Source organism: Caretta caretta, chromosome 14, assembly GCF_965140235.1.
Source record: "Caretta caretta isolate rCarCar2 chromosome 14, rCarCar1.hap1, whole genome shotgun sequence".
Lineage (NCBI taxonomy): Eukaryota > Metazoa > Chordata > Testudines > Cheloniidae > Caretta > Caretta caretta.
The window spans coordinates 41,072,258-41,096,523 of record NC_134219.1 but is presented as its reverse complement, the minus strand read 5'-3'; the positions used below and the strand labels follow the sequence as shown (position 1 = coordinate 41,096,523).

Here is a 24,266-nt window from a genome sequence, read left to right as displayed (position 1 = left end):
GCTGTTGAAATTCAGCCTCCAGGTGTTGAACCTCCGAGTTCCATGCCTGAGTGAATCTTTCACCCTTCCCTTCACAAATATTATGGAGGCTACAGCACGCGGACATAACCGCGGGGATGCTGTCATCGACCAGGTCCAGCTTCCCATACAGGCAGCACCAGCGGCCCTTTACACTGCCAAAAGCACACTCCAGAGTCATTCTGCACCAACTCAGCCTGTTGTTGAACCGCTCCTTGCTGCTTTCAAGGCTCCCTGTGTAGGGTTTCACGAGCCACGGCATTAAAGGAAAAGCGGGGTCTCCAAGGATCACAATGGGCATTTCGACTTCCCCCCAGTGTTGGGGCCAGCTCATTGTAGAAACAGCAGGTCGCAGAGGCAGCATTCAAATTGGCATTCCTCAGCAGTTCAGGCTCCATTCCCGTTGACTGAAAGGGTAGACAGAGCGTGCAGTACAAGAAATGTTGAAAGATGGCACGAAATGTGGACAGAAGCACAGGGATTGCTGGGATGTGAACTGATGCATCATGGAGCGTTGGGACAGGACCCAGAATGCCCCACACCGCATGCCCCCTTCCCACAAGCCCCAGAATGGGAAGAGGTGCTCTGTGGGATAGCTGCCCATAATGCACCACTCCCAATGCCACTGCAAGTGCCGCAAATGTGGCTACACCCAGTGCGCTTGGAGCTGACCGTGTGAACACACTGCAGCGCTTTCCCTGCCGCGCTCTCCGAAGGCTGGTTTAACTCCCAGCGCTCTACATCTGCCAGTGTAGCCGTGTCCTTCGAGTCTTCTCGGAAGGAAACAGCTCCAGTCCTGCTGAGGTGGAAGGGTCTGTCCCAGCAGACTCAAGCAATCTGGTGTCCCAAGTGATCTGAATCCGGGAATGACACTGAAGAGAGTGTTCTTCCTGCTTTTCTGTGAACTAGAGTAAATGGAATGGCCAAAACAAACTAACAAACAAAGGCAGAGACAGCTGCTTCCGGCACCCGGAACCCGCCCGGCTCTGGACGCGGCTGGCTTGTGCGCTGCAAGGGGGCTGCTGAACTCAGTTACCCTGAGGGGTGCGGGAAAGGGTCCTGCCAGGGTGGAAGAAATAAAGCAGCCCTCCCTAGAAACCTTCGGCAGAGGATTGCAGGGAACTGCCATGGCTCTGGGTATCTTGGCCCCCCTGAATGCTGGAGGCTGCTGGCTTGGCAGGGCCCTTCCAGCTCAGCTGGGCGGTGGCTGTTTCTTTAAGAGAAAATGTTAATCTCGTCAAGTGACCGCCTGGGTGACTTGACTTTCGCTTTCAATTTCGGGCAGCGCTGCCAGAGGGAAGCCCCGGGCTCTGCTCGGAGCCCAGAGATTTCTTCCCCGAAGGGCGAGGAAAACCTGGGGAAACTGCAGCGATTTGGTAGCCAGGGAATCAGCCCTGCAATGGGATCAACTGAAAGAGTCACCGACAGTGGAAATCATCGCAACAAACCCCACGGAGTCTGATCCCACCCTGGAGATTGTACAATTTCTCCAGAAGGACCAATCAGGTAGGTTAATTTTGCTTCAAAATGATTGCTTATATCCCCTCATGTGGACTGCTCATTGCCTGGCCAGATTGTTACTAACACAAAGATTAAATAACCCTGTGTAATTTGATTTACACGTTGTGGAAACACTACAGTACAAGTAGGTTCACAACGATTGACACTCCGATGCCTTTCAGACTCTTGTCCTAGCGGCGTAACTCGGGATTTGCGCGGCAGGTTGGGTTCGAAATTTGTTTCTTTTGCGGGTACGTTTCATTCAAGAACCCTGGGCCCGACCTTGTTCTCAGTGACGTCCCAGGGAGATTTGTAACAAGTAACTTCCTGTACTGAGAATACCGGACGAGCTTCACTGTGCCACACTCCCGGCTGTTCTGTCCTTCTGCCTCTTTACGTGCCAGTTTTCTACCTCTGCCTGTGGGGCTGAATCCTGCTGTTTCTGATCATTTTCCTTTTTTCCCTTGAAAGTATTTCCACAATCAGTCAAGACAGAAACTTGCATCCTGTTCTTCTGAAGTGAGGGGGATTAAGCATGTGCCTAAAGCAGACCATGAGCTCAAGTGTGCTGCTGAATAAGGGCTTCATGACATAATTTAGAAAGAGGCATATTTACACAGCGGTTGACAGATCATCTCCTACTGTGTGAAGGGTGTGGAGGGGAGATTTTCTGAGGAAATCTATAGGACTAAAGGTAGTAAAAAAATAATTTTAAAACACATTTACAACAATAATTCACTTTTGTTTTGTTTAATATTTTATAGACTTTTTCATTTTTAATCAAATATTATTGAAACAGATTTTTTTTACAATCATTGTTACTTTTCTTTTAGCAAGAATAAGGGAGGGGTCAATAAATTGTTTTGATCAATTTGATTAGAATTTCTTTTTGGAGTCAATTTGAACTATATATTCTCATTTAGCATCATTTCATTGAAAAATTAGAAACATTCCAATCATAGGAAAATTCATTTTTAATGTTTTTTTTAAATTCATTTTCTAATGAAAACATCATTTTGTTTAAACATTTTTTAACTGCAGCCACTGGGAGCTGCAGGTGGCTGTGCAAATGTAAACAAACTGGCAGCCCACCAGTGGATTAGCCTGACAGGCCACGTGTGGCCTGCAGGTTGCCCACCACTGGTCTAACCTGTTGTGATGTTATTGACGTGAACTGGGACTGTATAGATCATTGTTACAACCAAGGTCCTGTAGTGGCACCAAATCTTGTATAAAGGGGTCAAATAAAGTGTCTAAAACAAGGTTATGGTTTGCTGGTTAGGATTATGCTATCATTTTTGTCTTAAATCATTGCAACTATGTTACATTCAATACACAGTTTGTTTTCTCTCTTTTCTCTTGTCATCTGGATCAAGTAACAGTGAGATGAAAGTTCTCTCAATCTGCCACAGCTCCAGAGCCAGAACCCTTCTACCCGATTTTATCGTTTTCTTCATTACGTTTTATGTTCACAAGCTGGAATCAGGTAGGAATGTCCATGGCTTCTGCTGCTTCTTAGAGTATTGATTTATTTGTTTTGATTTATAAAATTTCTCTGTTTCACTAGTTTATTCCAAAGTGAACAAAAATTAGCACAAATCCCCAAGTGTATCAACACCAAGAAAATATAAATAACAATTGTTATGAGCTGGGTGAAACTTTGTTATGGGTTGAGTTAAAATCTTATTCAAATTGACGTGTGAATGCACCCTTTCACTTAAGACAGTTGTAAGAGGCAATAAAAGCGGCCACACCTAAAACAAGGCTTAATAGAGTCTGCCCAGAGACTAGCACCAATGATGTGAAGGGTGAAAGGACATGGGCAGGGAGGAATCCTCTGGGTATTTTGACCAAATGTGGGTGTGAGAGCACGAACACACAGAACTGAGAACAGACAAGGAGAGAGAGGTGGAGACAAGCAAGCAAGGAAGCCGAGCAGGAGCCTGTGAGCACAGTGCGACCCTGGGAAAAGCTCGAGAGAGAGAACTTCTGGGTCTGTTGGTTAGGGAAGGTTGGGAGTGTAAGCTACGAAACTGTTCCATGTGTTCTTGGTTCCTCCTGCACTTGGAAAAGCAGGACTTGGTACATTCCTTTTCAATAAACGAGATTGCATCAAAGAGAATACCAGGCTATGCCAATTTGTTGAGGCATGTCTACACTACGAAATGACATCGACCTAACGTACATCGGCATACTTGTGCGTGTCTACGCTTTGCTCCTTGTATCGGCGGTGAGCATCCTCACCAGGAGTGCTTGTATCGACTGGACTGTCAGTGTAGGGCATTGTAAGAAGGCTCCTGAGAGCTGGAAACAGTCAATGTAGGCAATGCAGTGTCCACACTGACACCGCGTTGACCCAACTACGTCAACCTTGACTCTATGCCGCTTGGGGAGGTGGAGTTATTAAGTCAGTCTAGCGGGTAGTTATGTCAGAAGGTACAAAATGTAAGTGTAGCACTTCCATAGTTAAGTTAGCCTAAGCTGCCCTGAATCGGCCTAACTCTGTAGTGTAGATCTGGCGTACATCCCACAGGAACATCCCCGAGGCTCCAAAATTTGACTAGCTGATGAGGTTGAAATGAGGTAACATTAAAATGTCTCCCCCTGACTTCAGGATTAATAACTCTTCAGCCACTGTCATGCTTCTGGAGTGACTCACGGCCATGAGTGCCTTCCTCAGGGCAGACTGTCAAACAAGGCAGACGACCCAAGCTGGCGGTATGGTCTGTAATTAGATTTCACCAAGCCAGTAATAAATGTAAACTCCTGGGTCACTATACCAGTCTTACCATGGAGTCACAGACAGTCCCCTCAGACTCTCCAGCCTATCTTGTCACCCAGACAAACTGGACTTCGTGATAAAAGGTCACTTACACCATAAATCATGCACTGTTTGCTTCCAGTCCCAAGAGACCAGTCACTTACCCCAGATGAATTGGTACCCTAGATCTTACGCCAAAGACAATGCCTGAAGCCAATCCTGTAATAAGCTATCAAAAGGCTTATTAGCTAAGAAAAAGAAATTATTTACAGGTTAAAAGAAGTGAACATATACACAAATGAGTTACCCTCTTAATCCTAAGAGTGACAGCGTTATAAAGATCTGCCCATTCAAAGTGTCTGTCAGGGTGGACCCAGGAGGTAACCCCTGGGGATCTTCATGTCAGCTACATTGTTTGCCTCTTCCAGCTTTCCAAGCGATGGGACAAGGCCTCCTGCACATCCTTCTCCTTGGGTGGATGAAGAAAGAACAGGAGGACTTGTGGCACCTTAGAGACTAACAAATTTATTAGACCATAAATAATTTGTGGGCTACAGCTCACTTCATCGGATGCATAGAATAGAACATATTGTAAGAAGATTTTTTTATATATATAGACACACACACACACACACACACACATATAGAGACACACACATACATATAGACACACACACACAGAGAAGGTGGAAGTTGCCATACAAACTGTAAGAGGCTAATTCATTAAGAGGGCCTATTATCAGCAGGAGAAAAAAAACAACTTTTGTCGTGATAATCAAGGTGGCCCATTTAGACCGTTGACAAGAAGGTGTGAGGATACTTAAAATTAAAAACAGAGAGAGGAGGGAAAGTATTAGCTCAAACACCCCAGCTGAGTTCACAGAGCTCAAGTGAAAAGTACGCCCTGTGAGCAGCAAGTCAAGCAAGTGGTTGGCTGTAGGAAACCTTCTCCTCTTCCTCTCCATGGATGCCAGTTGAACAGGCTCTGAATGAAGCGGGGGTTCTGGGGCAAGGCTAGTAAGATCACGTAACTGAAGACTGCATCGTACACACAAGTGGAGAGAAATAAAGCAGCAACATTAAATCTGTCGGTTCCTAACATATTCAGTGCTTTATTTGGCAACCTAAGGCCTTAACTCAGTAAAGCATTTAAGCATCTCCTTAAAATTAAACATGTGTTTTCGCTCCCTTCCTGAAGAAAAATTATTTCCTGAATGGTACCCTAATAATGTTCTTTAAATTAGTTTAAATATTTTTAGAACAGTCAAAAAACTTTAAAATGATCTCCAACAGAAAGCAGTGATTTGAAATGTTTGCTAATGCTGTGCAAGTTAAATCTGTCAGGAGCCGCTTGTAAGGGTAATGGCAAAACATATTTCAGCTTCCATTTAAACCAGTGGTTCTTAACTTTTACTGCAGCCTGCACCCCTTTGGTTCTCAAAATATGTTCTCGCACCCCTTATCAAAAATCGTTGAAGTAGGTCAGTTCTTTAAACCTAGATATGTCATAACTATAGAATGAAAGAGAAATAATTATATTTATTTTAATTTCGCAGTAAACTTAAGAATACATGAAAAATTACACACTTTTTATTTTAAAGTTTACCGGCTCAGTGACTCTTCTGCTGTTGCTTTTGTTCAATGATGTTCAAGAAACGAGGAACGTTTTTTGAAGTAGCCACACGCATGTCATCACTCACATTTAGGTGGTTTCTGGCCTTTGTTTTGATGTGTAAGAGTGATGAAAATCCTCTCTCTCTCTCACACACACACACACACACACACACACACACGTATGTAGTCACAAATGGCACAAGGATCTCCAGCGCTGTCTTTGCCAGTTGTGGAAATGGTGCTAGTTTAGCACACCAGAAATTCTCAAGCTTCATTGTCTCAAACTCTATTCGGATTCGACCATTGGCTCGTAATTCAATGAGATCATCTTTCGTGAAATCGCTAGCGTTGATGGAATCCAGGTTAAATAGAAATGGATCCAGTATCCATTTCTTTGCCACATCAAGATCTCCAGTGGAAAAATATCCTTAGAAAGAGTCACTCAGCTGTTGCAAATGCTTTGTCACTTCAGTTGCGATGGTCATTCCTTCATTTTCCGAAACAACTGTTTCTTCAAGAAAAGGAAAGTTAGTGAAATTTCTTCTCAACAGGCTTTATCCAAACTGGAAGTTTCTGAATAAAAACAGATAACTTCTCTCTGGTCATTACCGTGTTCATCCCAGTTCCTTGCATAGATGTGTTGAGTTCATTTAGGTGTGTGAATACATCTGCCATGTACGCTAGGCAAAGGATAAACTCTCTATTTTCAAAGTCACCAATTAAATTTCTGCTTTGATTAAAAGAGACTTATTTCTTCGCACATTTCAAAAATACGAGTAAGCATTCTGCCACAGGAAAGCCACCTCACTTCTGTATGGAAAAGGACAGTGTGCTCGGCCCCAATTTCTTCGCAAAAAGCATGGAAGAGGCGATGATTTAGAGTACGTCCTCTGAAGTTTACTGCGCTCACCGCAGTGGACAAAGTATCCTTCAATTCTGTAGGCAAAGTCTTTGCGGCAAGGGCACGACAGTGCAACATACAATGTGTGATCATGATACGAGGTACTTCTTTCTTTACGTAGGCGACAAATCCTGAATTTTTTCCTAGCATGGCAGAGGCACCATCGGTGCAAATTGATGCACACACGTCAAACATTATCTTATGCTTCAAAAAGAAGTCTTTGACGAGACTGAACACATCGATTCCTTTCGTAGTTAATTGCAATGGTTCACAGAACAAGAATTCTTCTAAGATTTCTTTCTCCTTTACGTACTGCTCGAACACCAACAGCTGACTGCAGCCATCAACGTCAGTTGACTCATCAAGCTGAATACCCACTTTAAGAGGACTGGCTTTGATATCTTCTAGAACTTGCTGCAAGATATCCTGGCTCATTGCATGAATTCTAGAACGGATCACGTCATTTGACAAGGGCACCTGTTGAAGCTTCTTTTGTGCATCTCGTCCCAATACTATTTTTGTCATTCCCAATGCACAAAGTTTCACTAATTCCTCAGCTACTGTAGGGGGCTTCTTTTCCTTGGCACGCAAATATGCCACTTGATAGAATGCTTGTAACAAGGGCTTCTCAAGTGACACAAACCCAAACGTCCTCAAGGTTCCGCTATGTTCAAATCGTGCCCTTGTAGACTTCGGGGTGTCAATGTCATGTCCAGCAGCTTCACCACCATGCTGTTTGTTGAAATGTTCAGACAGCTTCGATGGTTTGAGATTGGCATTTGAAAATAACGAGCTGCACAGTACACATTGCGGTCGTTGATTTCCATCCTTCTCTGTCGTACAAGTGAACCCGTAACGAACATAGTCATCATTCCGTTTGCGTTTCTTCAACATGGCAAGGGTTACTGAAATGAAAAAATATATAAATGGAGATGGGGGGCCTATACACTTTTAAATGCATATTAAATATATGTAAAGTAGTTTTATGTTATTACTCACCACAAATAGTACAGTGGGCACACACAAATCCACAAGTGCGACCCAGAGATGTTGGAGTTTTGCTGTGGAAGTAAACTGTAACCGGCGCGCTAACAGCGGCTAACTGAATTCAAACAAAGCTGCCACATCATCATCTGTGCGTGCGTCAAGAAACACCCCCCAGCGTGGCGGTACACTGTATTTTGTAGCGAGATAATTTCACTACCATTAGCTTAAAAACTTGAAAATAGATTTTCTGTTTGTATATTACAGTGATCGTTAATAAATACATAGGTGATGAAACAAAGTAGTTGTACTTACGTGCCTGTGCCTAATTTGTGTTTTCGATGATTTACCTTCTAAAAAAATCTGGCATGTCTCGCACCCCCAGAAAGGGCATCTCGCACCCCCAGGGGGTGTGTGCACCCCAGGTTAAGAACCACTGATTTAAACTCATATGAATTATGGATATACAAATTATGGTTATCCAAATGCATTGTTTGTTGTAAAATTCATATATATAAATTCAGGACACATCCTATTCAATGACAGAGCACTGCAATAGATGCACAGAATATTTAATATATTTATTTTATCTTTTCTGTGCCCTGGTGCGTTTTACAGCCCGGTTCACAGTGATTGGACCTGATCACCCTGTCACAGCCATCATGGGTGAGGACATTATTTTACCCTGTCACTTGTCCCCCAAGATGAGCGCTGAGAACATGGAAGTGAGATGGTTCCGATCTGAGTTCACTTCGTTTGTGCACCTGTATCAGCATGGGAAGGATGAGTATGGGCAGCAGATGCCAGAATATCATGGAAGGACAGAGCTTTTGAAAGCTGGCATTGTGGATGGGAACGTTGCCTTGGGAATTGTCAATATCAGACTTTCTGATGAAGGACAGTACCGCTGTTTTGTTCAAGATGGTGTCTTTCATGAAGAAGCTGTATTGGAATTGAAGGTAGCAGGTTAGTAACATGTGTCTGTCTCTTTTTAGATGGCTCTTAGACCCAGACCCAAAAAAGCACTTGGGCACCTAACTCCCCACTTCAGTCCAAAATTTAGGTGCCCCTGAGATCCTCAAAGTAATCATTAAATTAAATAGTCATTAGGCGCGAGAGAGAGACTCTCTGTAGTCCAGTGGTTAGGGTACCCACCTGGTAGGTGGGAGACCCAAGGGCTAGTCCTCCTGCTCTAATTAATCTTTGATTATTTATCCAATCTGGACAAACCATTGGAAGAGGGGGTCTGGACTGGGGTTTTCCCACCTCCCATGGCTGTACCCCAACCACTGGACTACAGTCTCTTTTTCTCTCTCTGGCCCAATGACTATTTAAATATTTATAAATAGTAGAAAAGTCATTGGGCCAGAGAGAGAGGCAAGATTTTTCTATGTCATTATCCTTAAATTTATCTGTTCATACTAAAACATTTTCAGTTAAACAGTTCATGTTGTTGGATTGAGATTCACTTACTCAGCAGGTGGGTCTAACAAATCTTTAAGGCAAAACACTCAGCAAGTAGCAATCAATTATTCACAGGCTGGAAGCTCATTGGGATGATCCCGTCAGTCACCTCCAACAATGGACAATACAGCTTCAACCTCCCTTTATTAACCAAGCTTATTTATAACTTGGTTATATTATATGTATGTATCAGTGTGATAAATGGGGTGGGGGGGGCGGTAGCTCCCTTTTATGGACACCCAGCCAGCCAATCGCTATAAAATCCCTTTTAGTAGCTGTTCTCTAATTGCTCTACCTGTAAAGGGTTAAAGAGTCTCACTGCTATGCGTAGGTAACAGGAAGTGAGTGGGCAGCTGGACAAAAGAGCCAATGGGAAGGCTAGAACTTTTTAATATGGAGAAGAGACTCCCCTTTTGTCTGTCTGTCGTTGCTCTCCCAGGGAGAGGCGGACAGGGCAGCAGCTATGCTGTAAGAAGCTTGGGCCAGGCATGAAAATCAGTATCATACCTAGAAACTACTCATTTGAAACCCCAGATACGTAAGTAGAGCAGGAAATGTCTAGGAAGACGTGATTAGGTTTATCCCTTTTATTTCTTTATGGCTTGTGGATTCCCCTGTGCCAACCCCAGGTGCTTTTGTTTTGCTTGTAGCCTTTGAGCTGGACTTCAAGAAAGCTATTCTTGGTGCTTAATCCTTGTAGGTGCTCTTTTAAAATCTAGCAATAGCCTGAGTTCCCAGATGTGTTTTGTCTCTTTTTTTAAAATAATATTTACCGTTAAGAACAGGATTGGATTTTTGTGTCTTAAGAGGTTTGTGCACTTTTTTTAATTAGCTGATGGCAACAGCTGATTTTTTATTTTTTTCTTTCTCAGCTGTTCCCGGGGGCAGGTGTGTGTGTGTGAGAAAAGGCTTAAGGGTACCCTACAGGAAGGAATTTCCAAGTGCGCCTTCCTGGGCTCTCACAGGGGTTCTGCACTTGGGTGGTGGCAGCATCTACCAATCCAAGGTCAGAGAAATGTTGTAACCTTTGAAATAGTACAAGCCTGAAGTGGCAAGTATTAATTTTTAGAGTCATTGCGGGCCCCCACCCTCTGCACTCGAAGTGCCAGAGTGGGAATTAGCCTTGACAATTAGTCTCCCATTTCCATGTTCTCTCCTCCTCTGTCAGTACAGGTTTAGGGTTACTTCAAACCACTCTTTTCTTGCTTTGTTACTTTTATCTTTTTTTCCTCCTCACAAACATGATTACTACACATATGCAGTTCTGCTTATGCTGTTAAACGTTATCAGAACAAACTCTGAAAATCCACAGCAGGCTTCTGGCAGGCCTAAAGATGACTTTGCCCCCAAAATATGCCACTCTTTGCTGCAGGTATCAGCTGATCTGCAGTTGGTCTCGGCTGGGACAGTAGTGAAGAGAGCACATTTCCTCACCTCAATTGCATTAAAATAATTTAAAAAAAAAATCTTTGTTTAGTGACGGTTCCATTGGCATCAAGACACACTGCACCCGCTCCAGTACCTGTGGTTATCAAATGTGCTCTAGCTGAATCCCAGCGTATGGACTTAAACAGTTAGAACACAAGAATTGCCCTACTGGGTCAGAGGAAAGGTCCATCTAGCCCAGTGTCCTGTCTTCCGACAGTGGCCAATGCCAGGGGCCCCCAGAGGGAATGAACAGAACAGGCAATCATCAAGTGATCCATCTCCTGTCGCCCATTCCCAGCTTCTGGCAAACAGAATGAATTAATGGAATCCCTATGGCCTGTGTTAGGTAGAACGTCAGACCAGATGATCACAGTGGTCCTGTCTGGCATTACAATCTATGACTCTCTGAAAGCAAAACTTTTAAAGTTCTCTGATTGGCCTTCTCTGATTGGCTGCCCACCTGCGCAGCCTCTCTGGCCTGCTGAAGCCCCATCTAGCATAGGAGTGGGGCAGCCACCCCACTACAGTCCCTCTCTGTCTTTCTTATCTGCGCTGCATCAACTAGAGAAGTGAACAGCAGTGCAATAAGCAGGAGGGTTTCTGTAGGCTGAGGTACTTTGGCCAGGCTATTCAGTATCTACTCAGAGCATCCACATTAGTGAATGCTTTCCCAGGTTTATACTCAAACTCATAGTCATAAGCTGATAAGCGAGTCCATCTCTGGATTCTGGCAGATGCCATTGGGGTACAGGTTTGCTCTCACCATACAGACCTTTCAGAGGTTAATGGTCTGAGTGTATAAAAAAATGCCTGGCATATAGGTAAGAGTGGAACTTCTTTACCCCACAAACCACAGCTAGCCCTTCTCATTTTAGTTGGGAATAGTATTTTTTTTCTGCTGGAGCTGGTGACCTTGGTGCATAACTGATGGGACGCTCAGATTCAGCTGGCATTTGGTGGGCTAGTACCGCACCCACCTCGTATGGTGACGTGTCACCAGACAATACTAGTCCTTTCTGACTATCATAATGAACTAAATCCTAACTATACATATAAAATGATGGGGTCTAAATTACCTGTTACCACTCAAGAAAGAGAGCTTGGAGTCATGGTGGATAGTTCTCTGAAAATATCCACTCGATGTGCAGCAGCAGTCAAAAAACCTAACAGAATGTTGGGAATCATTAGGAAAGGGAAAGATAATAAGGCAGAAAATATCATATTGCCTGTATATAAATCCCTGGTACGCCCACATCTTGAATACTGCATGCAGATGTGGTTGCCCCATCTCAAAAAAGATACATTGGACTTGGAAAAGATTCAGAAAAGGGCAACCAAAATGATTAGGGGTATGGAACGGCTTCTGTATGAGGAGAGATTAATAAGACTGGGACTTTTCAGCTTGGAAAAGAGACGACTAAGGGGAGATATGATAGAGGTCTATATAATCATGACAGGTGTGGAGAAAGTAAATAAGGGAGAGTTATTTACTCCTTCTCATAACACAAGAACTAGGGGTCACCAAATGAAATTAATAGGCAGCAGTTTAAAACAAACAAAAGGAAATATTTCTTCACACAACACACAGTCAACCCGTGGAACTCTTTGCCAGAGGATGTTGTAAAGGCCAAGACTATAACAGGGTTCAGAAAAGAAGTAGATGAGTTCATGGAGGATCGGTCCATCAATGGCTATTAGCCTGGATGGGCAGGGATGTAAAACCATGCTCTGAAGTGTTCCTAGCCTCTGTTTGCCAGAATCTGGGAATGGGTGACAGGGGATTTATCACTTGATGATCACCTATTCTGTGCATTCTCTCTGAAGCACCTGGCACTGGCCACTGTTGGAAGACAGTTTACTGAGCTAAATGGACTATTGGTCTGATCCATTATGGCCAGTCTTATGACTTTAGTAATTTCCTTGCTTTGCAAAAGCTATTTTTTGACCCCACTGGAATTTCTTCCATTCTATAACAGTTTGTGTAATGGAGCCAATATAGATGTCAAGTTGGGAAAAAAATTACCATAATAATTTAAAAGGCCTCGAAAGGATTTCTTTATAGGTTTTTGCTCCACAAACGCTCAATAAAATGGCGTGTTTCTTGTTATCATCATCTGTATCATTTGTGATGAAGTACGGAGAGAGTCTGTCTCTGAGTACTGAATCCAGTCCTCCTGGAATACATTATGCTCTTTCATTTTTTCCACATGCAGCCATTTTTTCTTTACAATTAAAAAAAAGAGGTTTTCACTTACTCACGCAGTGTGTAGAACTTGGTGCCTGTTGTTTTCATTTTATCCTCATCGCCTTTGTAGGGCTGGAAGGGGTCTTGAGAAGTCCTCAAGTCCAGCCCCCTTATGCTGACACAGGACCAAGTAACTCTAGACCGTCCCTGACAGGGGTTTGTCCAGCCTGGTCTAAAAAACCCCTCCAATGACGGAGATTCAACAGTCGACCTTGGAAGTCTGTTCTGGAGTTTAACTATCCTTCCAGTTAGAAAGCTTTTCCTAATATCGAACCTCAATCTCCCTTGCTGCAGATTAAGCCCATTCCTTCTCCTGCCTTCAGTGGACATGGAGACCCAAAAGAGATTAGAACTAAAAAAGGGGATCTTTTATTCTGGTACATGTTCACAGTGACAACTAACCGAGCTGCCATCTTGAGAAACTCCTTCACGTGCGCCACAACTCCCCGGAGCACCATTAAGGCGTCTCAGAGCAAATAGCTACCTCACATTGGCCACCCAGAGGTCATAAGCACAACAAATATGCCTCCAACATTATAAAATCAGAACTCAAGGGAAAAATCTCTTGATTTCCTTGCCCCCTTCACATCACCGACAACACTGCTGATAAGACGCTCCAACATTCTGTAAGGCTTTCGCTTCCACCTCGGAGACCCCAGTACTGCAGCACAGTTAAGCAAAGGTTTAACAAGTGCTCAAGTCCCGTTGAAGACATGTTTCCATGAATATCAGCCATAAAGAAAGTGTATTCAATCCTTTTGTTGAAAATGTAAACTTTTATATGCTGGGCCGTATATTTATCTGATTTAACATGGATTCATTTTAGCTTCAGGCTCTGCACCTCGCATCTCTGTTGAGGGTCACCAGGATGGAGGGATCCAAGTGGTGTGTCAGTCGGCCGGATGGTACCCAGAGCCTGAGGCGCTGTGGAGAAATCTCAAAGGGCAGCCTTTATCTTCATCAACTGAAACCAAATCTGAAGAGCAACATGGTCTCTTTGAAATAAAAAATTCTATTGTTATAACAGAAAATTCAAACAAGAATTTGTCCTGTGCCATAAGGAACACCCACCTGAACCGAGAAAAAGAATCAATAACATTTTATATATCAGGTCAGTGACCACCAAAACCCCACGCTGTAATATCCAACAGGAAGAAATCAGATGGTTAAATAATACACAAGTTAAAATATTCCCTCACAAAAAGCTACGTTAAGATAAAGTTTAGGTGGAGAGCACACTTTAGAGTAAAATGCATTCCAGGGATATTGTAGTTCTCCCCAAAACAAGCATTTTAAACCCAGTAGATTCAGGGTTAAGGTTAAATGTAAAAGAAATCCAAACATGTTAATGAATGGAAGTGCCCTGCAGTAACACTATATATGTATGTTATTGTGATTCGAACAGGATGATTAGTGTTTGTAGTCCCATATTACATGAAATGGATATTTAAAGTCACATTAGATTTTCATTCTCATCCAGTCACCACAGGGCAGTGGTAAGATATATTGGGGGCCCTACTGATTGGTTGGACTTTCTGCTTCCTAGTGGATTGATGGATCAAGGACTAGGCTTCTTGCCCCAGTGAATATGCAGAGGGAGAAGTGATATGCTGTGATCTCTTCAACACAGAGGAGATTTGTTGAGTCTCTGCTCATGGCAGGTCAGAAGCAAGGCAGGGCCATGAAAGTCTGGAGCCCCGGGAACAATCATTTGAGTGTGTCACTCACTAAAAGGTCCACGTTTTAATATGAAGTTTGATTTCTCACCCTTTAGCAAACTTCACAGGGAAAGGGGTTGCCATAACAACAAAACCCTGTGGGCGTGATCCAAAGCCCGTTAAAGACATCAATAGGATTTGGATCAGTTCCTATGCCCCCATTTAGTGGATCAGTTCCTATGCCAGGAATTCCTGTGCTGAAGTGAAGAGTATTTGGATATTTATCTGCTCTCCCTTAATTATTGATTTCGACTCGTAAAGCCTCAGATTTTCTTTTACTCTGAAATTCCCCGGTGTTACAAAAGTTTAAATTTTACTTACGTGTAAGTTTTCTGTTGGGAAATTTGATGAGTAATTATGATTTCTCTTCCTACATGTTTTAACTGTAGTAGTAATTTCATAAAAAGAAGGAATCACTTTTCCCTGAATTGGCTCCTGGGTTGGGTGATGGGGTCAGAAGCCCCGGTTAGTCAACAAAATTAAGAACGTGTGGAAGGGAAGCAGAATTAAAATATAAACAAGCCCACTACTAATTATATAGATAATTATTCACACACATACCCATGTGCGCACACACACTGATTTTTCTTTTTTTAAGGATCAGAACAATGTGTTGTTCCCTAACCCCATTCTCAGAAATAGTGGAACCATTTTGGCTGAAACTTTTCAAAAAGAAAAGTTCAGCCTGAGGCAGACACCCAGCATGGAAATTTTCTCCCCAAATGGTAAAGTTCGGCAAAGTAATGAGCAAAGGAAAAGAAGACCCTAGAATGGGAAATGTGTTTAACAACAAGTGATGTGACTAGCTCCATCTAGAGAGAGGGAGAGAGAGAGGAGGGGATGAGGTGTAGGGTGGTATTTAGTGTTTAATACATCATTCAGTACTACCAAAAGAGTGTGACCAGAACCTCTTTTTAAAATTGGTTTCTGCCAGTTTTTATATTGCAGGGAGCAAATTTTTCCACACATATTTGACGCAAATCCTGATGTGACGCATTTTCCTACAATAAAAGTGTACTTTTGGTTACTACTGTTTTCAAACTAATGGTGGGCTTTGTGTTTCAGATTCTTTTTTCCCAAGAGCATCTCCCTGGATGGTGGGTTGGAGTGTGACTTTGGTGATTTTGTTGGTGTTCGTCGGCCTTACTCTTTTTCTGTTCAAATTAAAAGGTAAATCTCCAAAGGGGAAAATGCTGTGTAATCAGAATGAGATTTCTCCTTAGAACAGACAGTTTAGACTTTTCTACATGAGAAAGTTACACCAGCTTAAGATGTGAATTTAAATGGATTTTTTTTAAGCCAGAGCAAGCTCCTATGTGGACACATATGAATTTAAGAAGACCTTACTTCAGTTTAGTTTAAAACTGTTCCTATTCATCTTAAGATAAGCCTAAAACTAGGTTTGCACTAGTTTAACTAGATTTTCCGTGGGGCCTGAGGTAATTAGGTTCCCAACTCCCATTGGAATTCAATATGCTTTGGCTCTTAACTCCCCTCGGCTCCTATGAAAATCCCTGCCTTATGGGGTTTTTGATTGCCTGTGTGCTGTTTGTGACCATCTGTGTTCTAGGACAGGTCTATGTATGTAAATAATCAAATTACACTAAGAAGGTACCCAGACCCTGTGTCACTGATTTCTCTTCCACTGGGAACCCAACATGCAAGTCCCTGGAGAGCTGCATCAGCTTGGTGGAGAGGCAACATTATTATTACTTGAGGACTCATAATGAAAAGATCCTTTGAAATCTGAAGTCACTGAAAATGTCTCTTAATAATTGTACTTATGTTTTCTTCTTTTAGGGAAACATCTCAACACTATCAGTAAGTTCAGTTTTTCTCCTGGCAGAACCAATGTTATGTTATGAAAGATTTTTCAGTGACTGTGACAATGTCAACTTGAAAATCATAAGCGACACAACCAATACTAATTGCATAACTTGTTACGTCGGTAACGGGTAGGAAGCCAGGACTGTACACGTGTCTTGAGTGTGGCATTTTTTTTTGTTTATTATTTAGGTAAACTTCAAACAGAGCTAGGTAAGGGTGTTTTTTTTAATTATTATTCGTGTCTGTCACTGATAGAGCCTTTTCTATGATAATGAATCCTATTGATACTGCATTTGTCTGGCTTAATTCTCATCCCTATCTATGTGTTTGCTTCCAGAGTGGAGGAGATCCCTGGGTGATGCAGGTAATTAAAAATCATATTTAGTCAATGAGGGATCCTGCTCCCTTTCGCTGTGCAAATAAACAAGGAGAAAACTATAATATTTCCCAGGTGGAAGAAGGGAGGGTGCTGAGGTTCAAAGGAGGGAGAGGAATGGACCATCCTCACATGTCCAGCTTACACATTGCTCCCATAACTCTGGAAACGTCCCTGCTCCAAGTGACTGAGCACTTACTAAAAAGAAAAGGAGGACTTGTGGCACCTTAGAGATGAACAAATTTATTAGAGCATAAGCTTTTGTGAGCTACAGCTCACTTCATCGGATGCATCGGAGCTCTAGCTCACAAAAGCTTATGCTCTAATAAATTTGTTAGTCTCTAAGGTGCCACAAGTCCTCCTTTTCTTTTTACGGATACAGACTAACACGGCTGCTACTCTGAAACCTGAGCACTTACTGTTTCTTAGGATCCCTGCCCTAGTGTCAGGTAGAGGAACAAGAGCCCTGACCAGACACACGAGTTCAAACCAAGGAGTCCCTGTGATCAGTGTTCAGCTTGTGCTTCTTTTCTCCATTCATAGTGATCTCCCCTTTCTGTTCTCTCCATCAGATCCCAACTTTCTGCTGTTTTTAACCATCTCATCCACGTTCTCCATTCATTCATTTATATCAGCCCCTCCACCCCAACTCTCTTCTCTTGTAGAAGCTCCTTGCTCATAAATAAAAATCTCTCTGTTAGAAATAAAGTCTAGAATGATAATTCTCTTTGTCTGGCCCTGATGACTAGTTACAGAGTTTTAATTAGGGAATCTATGGAATCATGTCACTATGGACAGATCTCCGACCTGTGGCAGGATGGAGCAGGCGTCAGGCTGGTGTCAACAAGAGACGTCCAAGCTCCAGGACTTTACATACAAGGGAGGGAGGGTACATCAGAGAAAAGATAGTTGTGACCATGTGAATGATGTGAGGGGAAATCTCCTAGGGCTTCCCTGTGATTCCAGGGTCTCTAATCCCCACTCTGGGGATAGATGGGTGCACGAGGGGAAAGATTCTGTCTCAGGACTGGGTCAGTAAATCTTTATGCTCTGTCACTGACCTGTCTCTGACTGGGGAGTGAAACTCAGGAGTGAATGCTGAGATCTCAGAGCTGCTCCCCATTCAGAGCTGGGTAAATCCTGGAGGAAGGAGATTTCCTGGTTCACACTCCAGCGGGGACAGATTCTGTCACTGATATGATGAGACACTCCCCCAGGGCGGAGCTGTGCCCCTAACGCTCTGATTCTCTCTCCCCCTAGCAAATGTGACGCTGGATCCAGACACGGCTCATCCACAACTTGTCCTGTCTAAGGATCGGAAAAGTGTGAGATGGGCAGACACATGGCAGGATCTGCCCCACCACAAGAATCCTGAGAGATTTGACATTGAGCGCTGTGTGCTGGGCTGTGAGGGGTTCACCTCAGGGAGACATTACTGGGAGGTAGAGGTGGGGGTGGGGCTACTCTGGGCTGTGGGGGTGGCCAGAGAGTCTGTGAGGAGGAAGGGAGGGATCAGCCTTAGCCCTGAGGAGGGGATCTGGGCTGTGGATCAGAGGCAGGGCCAGTACCAGGCTCTCACCTCCCCTATGACCCCCCTAGACCTGAGCCGGGCCCCCAGCAGGATCCGGGTTTGTCTGGACTGTGAACAGGGGCAGGTGACATTTATCAATGCTGGAGATGAGGCCCCGATCTTCACTTTCCCGCCGGGCTCCATCCCTGGGGAGAGAATCCGCCCTTGGCTCTGGCTGGGGATGGAAAGCCAGCTCAAACTGTGTCCCTGAGAGACGGGGGGTATATCCCAGTGGGGACCCTGAAATCAGCCTGTCTAGCCTCACACACCCAAGCATCTATGATCTTGGCATCATCCTGTCCACCCAGTCCGATGGCCTCTTAATTCTGTGTCCCCTGGAACCTCCTCCCCCCTCCTTCCCCGCAGCACAAAGATGGGATCTAAAGGGAGACACCCCACTCTTGGCCAGGGCTGTGACTTTGTTTTCTGTGAGCTTCTAATTTCAATGACTAGGGGTGGCATCCATGAAGGGACTTAGATGTTGCAACTCTGGGCGTCACTGCACGTCATCTTTAGGTGCCTAGAACATCACAAGAACAACACTATGACCCACAAAGCCTGACTTAGGCACCTAGTCTCTCTATACAATGAACGGAGACAGACAGATACCTTACAATACCATCCACAAGAGCCGGCATGGTAGGTGGGGAGCCATCTAAACTAGCCAATGGGAGATGCGAACAACAGGGGAGTGTCCTAAGCCCTGCCCCTCTCGCAAAGATAAGTGCCTAAGTCTGCATTGCTGGGGGGCCTCCACCTCTGCTTAGCAATCCACGAATGGGAACCCACTGCGTGAGGCATTTATTCTGGGAACGAGTTAGGCCCCTGTTGCGCTGCACACAACCTGTGGGTGGAGGGCGGGGGGGGGGGTGTTTTGGTGCTGCTGGCCACCTCATAACTTTAAGCCAGGGACAGCACACTTGCCTGGGACGTGGGAGACCCAGGTTCAATGCCCCCATCTTTGCTACAGGAGGAGAAAGGATTTAAACTGGGGTTACTCAGTTTCTAGGTGGGTGCTGTAACCACTGAGCTATGGTACAGACTGAAGGTGGGATTCTTCAGTCTCCCCTATGGCAGCTGGCTCACAGTGGGTAAATAATGAAGGAGCGACTGGAGCTGGGGGACTGGCCCCAGGAGCTCCCGCCCTCAGATGGGCTCCCTGACCACAGGACCCCAGAGTCATTCTCACTTTCTGGCCAGTATCCATTTAAGTGTTTGTCTACCATGGAACAGTCACTGGGACAGAGAGAGAAAGAGAATGTCTCTGTAGTCCAATGGTTGGGGCACCCACCTGAGCAGGGGGAGACCCCGGATCCAACCCCTCTGTTCCCATCACTCTGTCATTATTTATCCCAAGTGGAACACCTATAACAGGAGAGGCTGAAGGATCCTAATACTTGGCTTTTCTTCCTTCCCCCCCACCCCCACATCCCCCAAACAACTTGACACCTGGAGGAACGTTTTAAGAGCAAAGACTTTGAATGCGGGAAGAGGGTCCCGGGCTGGACAGCAATTCCAGCCTGTGTAGTGAGGATCGGTAGCCTGCTTGTACCATCTGTCAGGGTGAGACACTGCTTGACTGAAATCCTATTTAGTTTGTAGAACTCAGACTGCAAATTTATTTTTATTTCTTGAGAAACCAACTTTGATCTCGACACTTGCTACTTATAATCCCTTAAAATAATCTTTCTGTAGCTAATAAATCTCTTTTATATTTTACCTAAAACAGTGTGTTTTGGTTGAAGTGCTTGGGAAATCTCAGGTCAGTTTACAAAGGCTAGTGTATGTCCTCTCCACATCAAGGGGGGACGGACTGGGTGAAATGAACTGACACTGGCCAGGCTTCTGTGCAAGATGGTAAAGTTCTGCGGTGCAAGGCTGAGGAGCTGGGTGAATCAGCTGGAGCCTCTCTATTGTTGGTTCATGAGTTGCTCGCAAAAGCATTCGTGTAACTCGGTTGGGTGAGTCCCTGCCGGTGGATGGCAGAGTAAGGGCAGCACCTGCTAGAGGTTTGTAGCTTCTCATCAGCATCACAGTGTGAGGGGAAGCTCAGGTTGGTGGGACAGAGGGCTCAGCAGTCCCATAGTCTGGGGACCCCGTCACAGTGATTAACAGGCCCATCTGAGTGGTGGGAGACACACAGTTCAAATACTTCCTGGTAGGGAGGTGGGACTGACCTTGGGTTCCCCATATTCCAGCTCAGGGCTTTAACCACTGGGCTTGAAGTTATAAGGTGGGCACCACCACCTCTTTCATTGGACAGCTGTTTCAATGGGACCCAATCTGGTAGCCATGCTGGGAGGATCAGGCCTCACATGCAAGATCGGCAGCTGAATGCCAATCTTCCCCGGTCCATGGCTCACTTGGGGGCTTAGGTGGGAGATGGGCACCTCACACTCCCAGAATGGGGCAGCGGCATCTGGCCACATTATTTTTTTCCAGGAAAATAGGCTCAGTCCAGTGAGAACAAAGGAGAAAAGTTGCATTTCAAAATTAAGGGAAAAAGTTACCAAGACACCCTAGTTAATGTCTAGCTCTACCCACCATTCCCAGGGAATTCTAACCACACACTAACCCATAGAAAGCTTCCTACCAACACTACAAAAAGATTCTGCGTGGACTCCTCCTGAAGGTCGAAACAACAGACTGGACTTCTACATAGAGTGCTTCCGCTGACGTTCATGGTCTGAAATTGTGGAAAAGCAGCATCACTTGCCCCACAACTTCAGCCGTACCGAACACAATGCCATCCACAGCCTCAGAAACAACTCTGACATAATCAAAAAGGCTGACAAAGGAGGTGCTGTCGTCATCATGAATAGGTCAGCATATGAACGAGAGGCTGCTAGACAACTCTCTGACATCACATTCTACAGGCCATTACCCTCTGACCCCACTGAGGATTACCAAAAGAAACTACACCATCTGCTCAAGAAACTCCCTAAAGAAGCACAGGAACAAATCTACACTGACACACCCCTAGAGCCCCGACCAGGGGTATTCTATCTGCTACCCAAAATCCATAATCCTGGGAATCCTGGACGCCCCATCATCTCAGGCATTGGCACCCTGGCAGCAGGATTGTTTGGCTATGTAGACTCTCTCCTCAGGCCCTACGCTACCAACACTCCCAGCTATCTTTGAGACACCACTGGCTTCCTGAGGAAACTACAATCCATTGGTAATCTTCCAGAAAACACCATCCTAGCCACGATGGATGTAGAAGCCCTCTACACCAACATTCCACACATAGATGGACTACAAGCCGTCAGGAATAGCATCCCCGATTCTATCATGGCAAACCTGGTAGCTGAACTTCGTGACTTTGTCCTCACCCACAACTATTTCAGATTTGGGGACAATTTATACCTTCAAGTCAGCGGGATTGCATTGGGTACCCTCATGGCCCCACAGTATGCCAACATTTTTATGGCTGACTTAGAACAACGCTTCCTCAGCTCTCGTCCCCTAATGCCCCTACTCTACTTGCGCTTCATCATCTGCACCCATGGAAAAGAAGCCCTTGAGGAATTCCACCATGATTTCAACAATTTCCATCCCACCATCAACCTCAGCCTGGACCAGTCCACACAAGAGATCCACTTCCTGGACACTATGGTGCTAATAAGCGATGGTCACATAAACCCCACCCTACTGACTGCTATACTTACCTACATGCCTCCAGCTTTCACCCAGATCACACCACACGATCCACTGTCTACAGTCAAGCTCTACAATACAACCGCATTTGCTCCAACCCCTCAGGCAGAGACAAACACCTACAAGATCTCTATCAAGCATTCTTACAACTACAATACCCACCTGCTGAAGTGAAGAAACAGATTGACAGAGCCAGAAGAGTACCCAGAAGTTTCCTACTACAGGACAGGCCCAACAAAGAAAATAACAGAACGCCACTAGCCGTCACCTTCAGCCCCCAACTAAAACCTCTCCAACGCATCAGTTGACAAGAACAGTAGGGGGGGAAATAAGGGGAAATAGATTTACTTTGTGCAATGACACATCCACTCCCAGTCTTTATTCAAGCCTAAATTAATTGTCTCCAGTTTGCAAATTAATTCCAATTCAACAGTCTCTCCTTGGAGTCTGTTTTTGAAGTTTATTGTTGTTGAAGAATTGCCACTTTTAGGTCTGAGTTCGAGTGACCAGAGAGATTGAAGTGTTCTCCGACTGCTTTTTGAATGTTATAATACTTGACGTCTGATTTGTGTCCATTTATTCTTTTACGTAGAGACTGTCCAGTTTGGCCAATGTACATGGCAGAGGGGCATTGCTGGCACATGATGGCACATATCACATTGGTAGATGTGCAGGTGAACGAGCCTCTGATAGTGTGGCTGATGTGATTAGGCCCTATGATGGTGTCCCCTGAATAGATATGTGGACACAGTTGGCAACGGGCTTTGTTGCAAGGATAGGATCCTGGGTTAGTGGTTCTGTTGTGTGGTGTGTGGTTGCTGGTGAGTATTTGCTTCAGGTTGGGGGGCGGTCTGTAGGCAAGGACTGGCCTGTCTCCCAAGATCTGTGAGAGTGATGGGGCATCCTTCAGGATAGGTTGTAGATCCTTGATGATGCGTTGGAGAGGTTTTAGTTGGGGGCTGAAGGTGATGGCTAGTGGCGTTTTCTTATTTTCTTTGTTGGGCCTGTCCTGTAGTAGGTAACTTCTGGGTACTCTTTTGGCTCTGTCAGTCTGTTTCTTCACTTCAGCAGGTGTGTATTGTGGTTGTAAGAATGCTTGATAGAGATCTTGTAGATATTTGTCTCTGCCTGAGGGGTTGGAGCAAATGCGGTTGTATCGTAGAGTTTGGCTGTAGACAATGGATCGTGTGGTGTGTCCTGGATGGAAGCTGGAGGCATGTAGGTAAGTATATCAGTCAATAGGTTTCCAGTATAGGGTGGTGTTTATGTGACCATCGCTTATTAGCACCGTAGTGTCCAGGAAGTGGATCTCTTGTGTGGACTGGTCCAGGCTAAGGATGATGGTGGGATGGAAATTGTTGAAATCATGGTGGAATTCCTCAAGGGCTTCTTTTCCATGGGTCCAGATGATGAAGGTGTCATCAGTGTAGCACAAGTAGAGTAGGGGCATTAGGGGACGAGAGCTGAGGAAGCGTTATTCTAAGTCAGCCATAAAAATATAGGCATACTGTGAGGCCATGCGGGTACCCAAAGCAGTGCCGCTGGTTTGAAGGTATACATTGTCCTCAAATGTGAAATAGTTATGGGTGACACACCATGAGGAAGACTGATCATGGAACCCTGCATCCAGTTTTGGCGTCCACCTTTGAAAAAAGATTTGGAAATATTGGAGATGGGGCAGCAAAAAGCAATGAAACGTTTTGAGGGCTGGAGAAAAATGCCTGCTCATGAGCTATTGAAAGAGCTCAGCCTGTTTAGATGATAAAAAAGATCGGGAGGTGATGTCATTGAAGTGTTGAAGTGACTTCATGGAGAGAAAATATCGGGTAGGAAAGGGCTCATTAATCTAGCAGAGAAAAGAATAACAAGACCCAGTGGCTGGAAACTCAAAAGAGACCAATTCATATTAGAAAGAGGGCACACATATTCAACCGTGAGGATGAATCACCAAAGGAACAAACTAGAAAGGGAAGTGGTGGGAATTCCCCACCTCTTGATGTCTTCTAATGAAGACTAGATGCCTTTCTGGAACGTGTGTAGACAAAAACTAGCTCCTATGCTCTACAGAAAGCATGTGATAGGCAGGGGGTCAGGTGACATGCTCTAATTGTCTCTTCTGTCCATAAAGTCTGCTAATTTATGAAAAACTGAGCATAGCACGGGGAGAAGCCTCTGATGTTTTACTTTGTTCGATTTGAGC

The 24,266-nt window shown here is 44.6% G+C and overlaps 2 protein-coding genes across 7 annotated transcripts in view; one reads left to right on the top strand and one right to left on the bottom strand.

The window, feature by feature from the left end:
• The window catches only part of LOC125621599 (butyrophilin subfamily 1 member A1), a 655,591-nt gene that overhangs the window by 458,114 nt on the left and 173,211 nt on the right, over positions 1-24,266 (bottom strand). The gene's annotated exons all lie outside the window — the stretch shown is intronic.
• On the top strand, positions 1,276-20,132 carry LOC125621582 (butyrophilin subfamily 1 member A1). 4 transcript variants are annotated; one of them, XM_075119834.1, is made up of 10 exons: positions 1,276-1,524; positions 1,990-2,212; positions 2,895-3,004; positions 8,397-8,744; positions 13,742-14,026; positions 15,699-15,803; positions 16,434-16,454; positions 16,650-16,670; positions 16,798-16,824; positions 18,097-20,132. In XM_075119834.1, exons 3-10 carry the CDS (start codon positions 2,905-2,907, stop codon positions 18,615-18,617), a joined length of 1,428 nt encoding a protein of 475 aa, XP_074975935.1. In that variant the 5' UTR covers positions 1,276-1,524; positions 1,990-2,212; positions 2,895-2,904; the 3' UTR covers positions 18,618-20,132. The 4 variants fall into 4 exon arrangements, with proteins under 4 accessions (XP_074975935.1, XP_074975936.1, XP_048674600.2 ...); XM_075119835.1 differs by lacking the exon at positions 1,990-2,212 and having other exon boundaries at positions 2,901-3,004; XM_048818643.2 differs by lacking the exon at positions 1,990-2,212.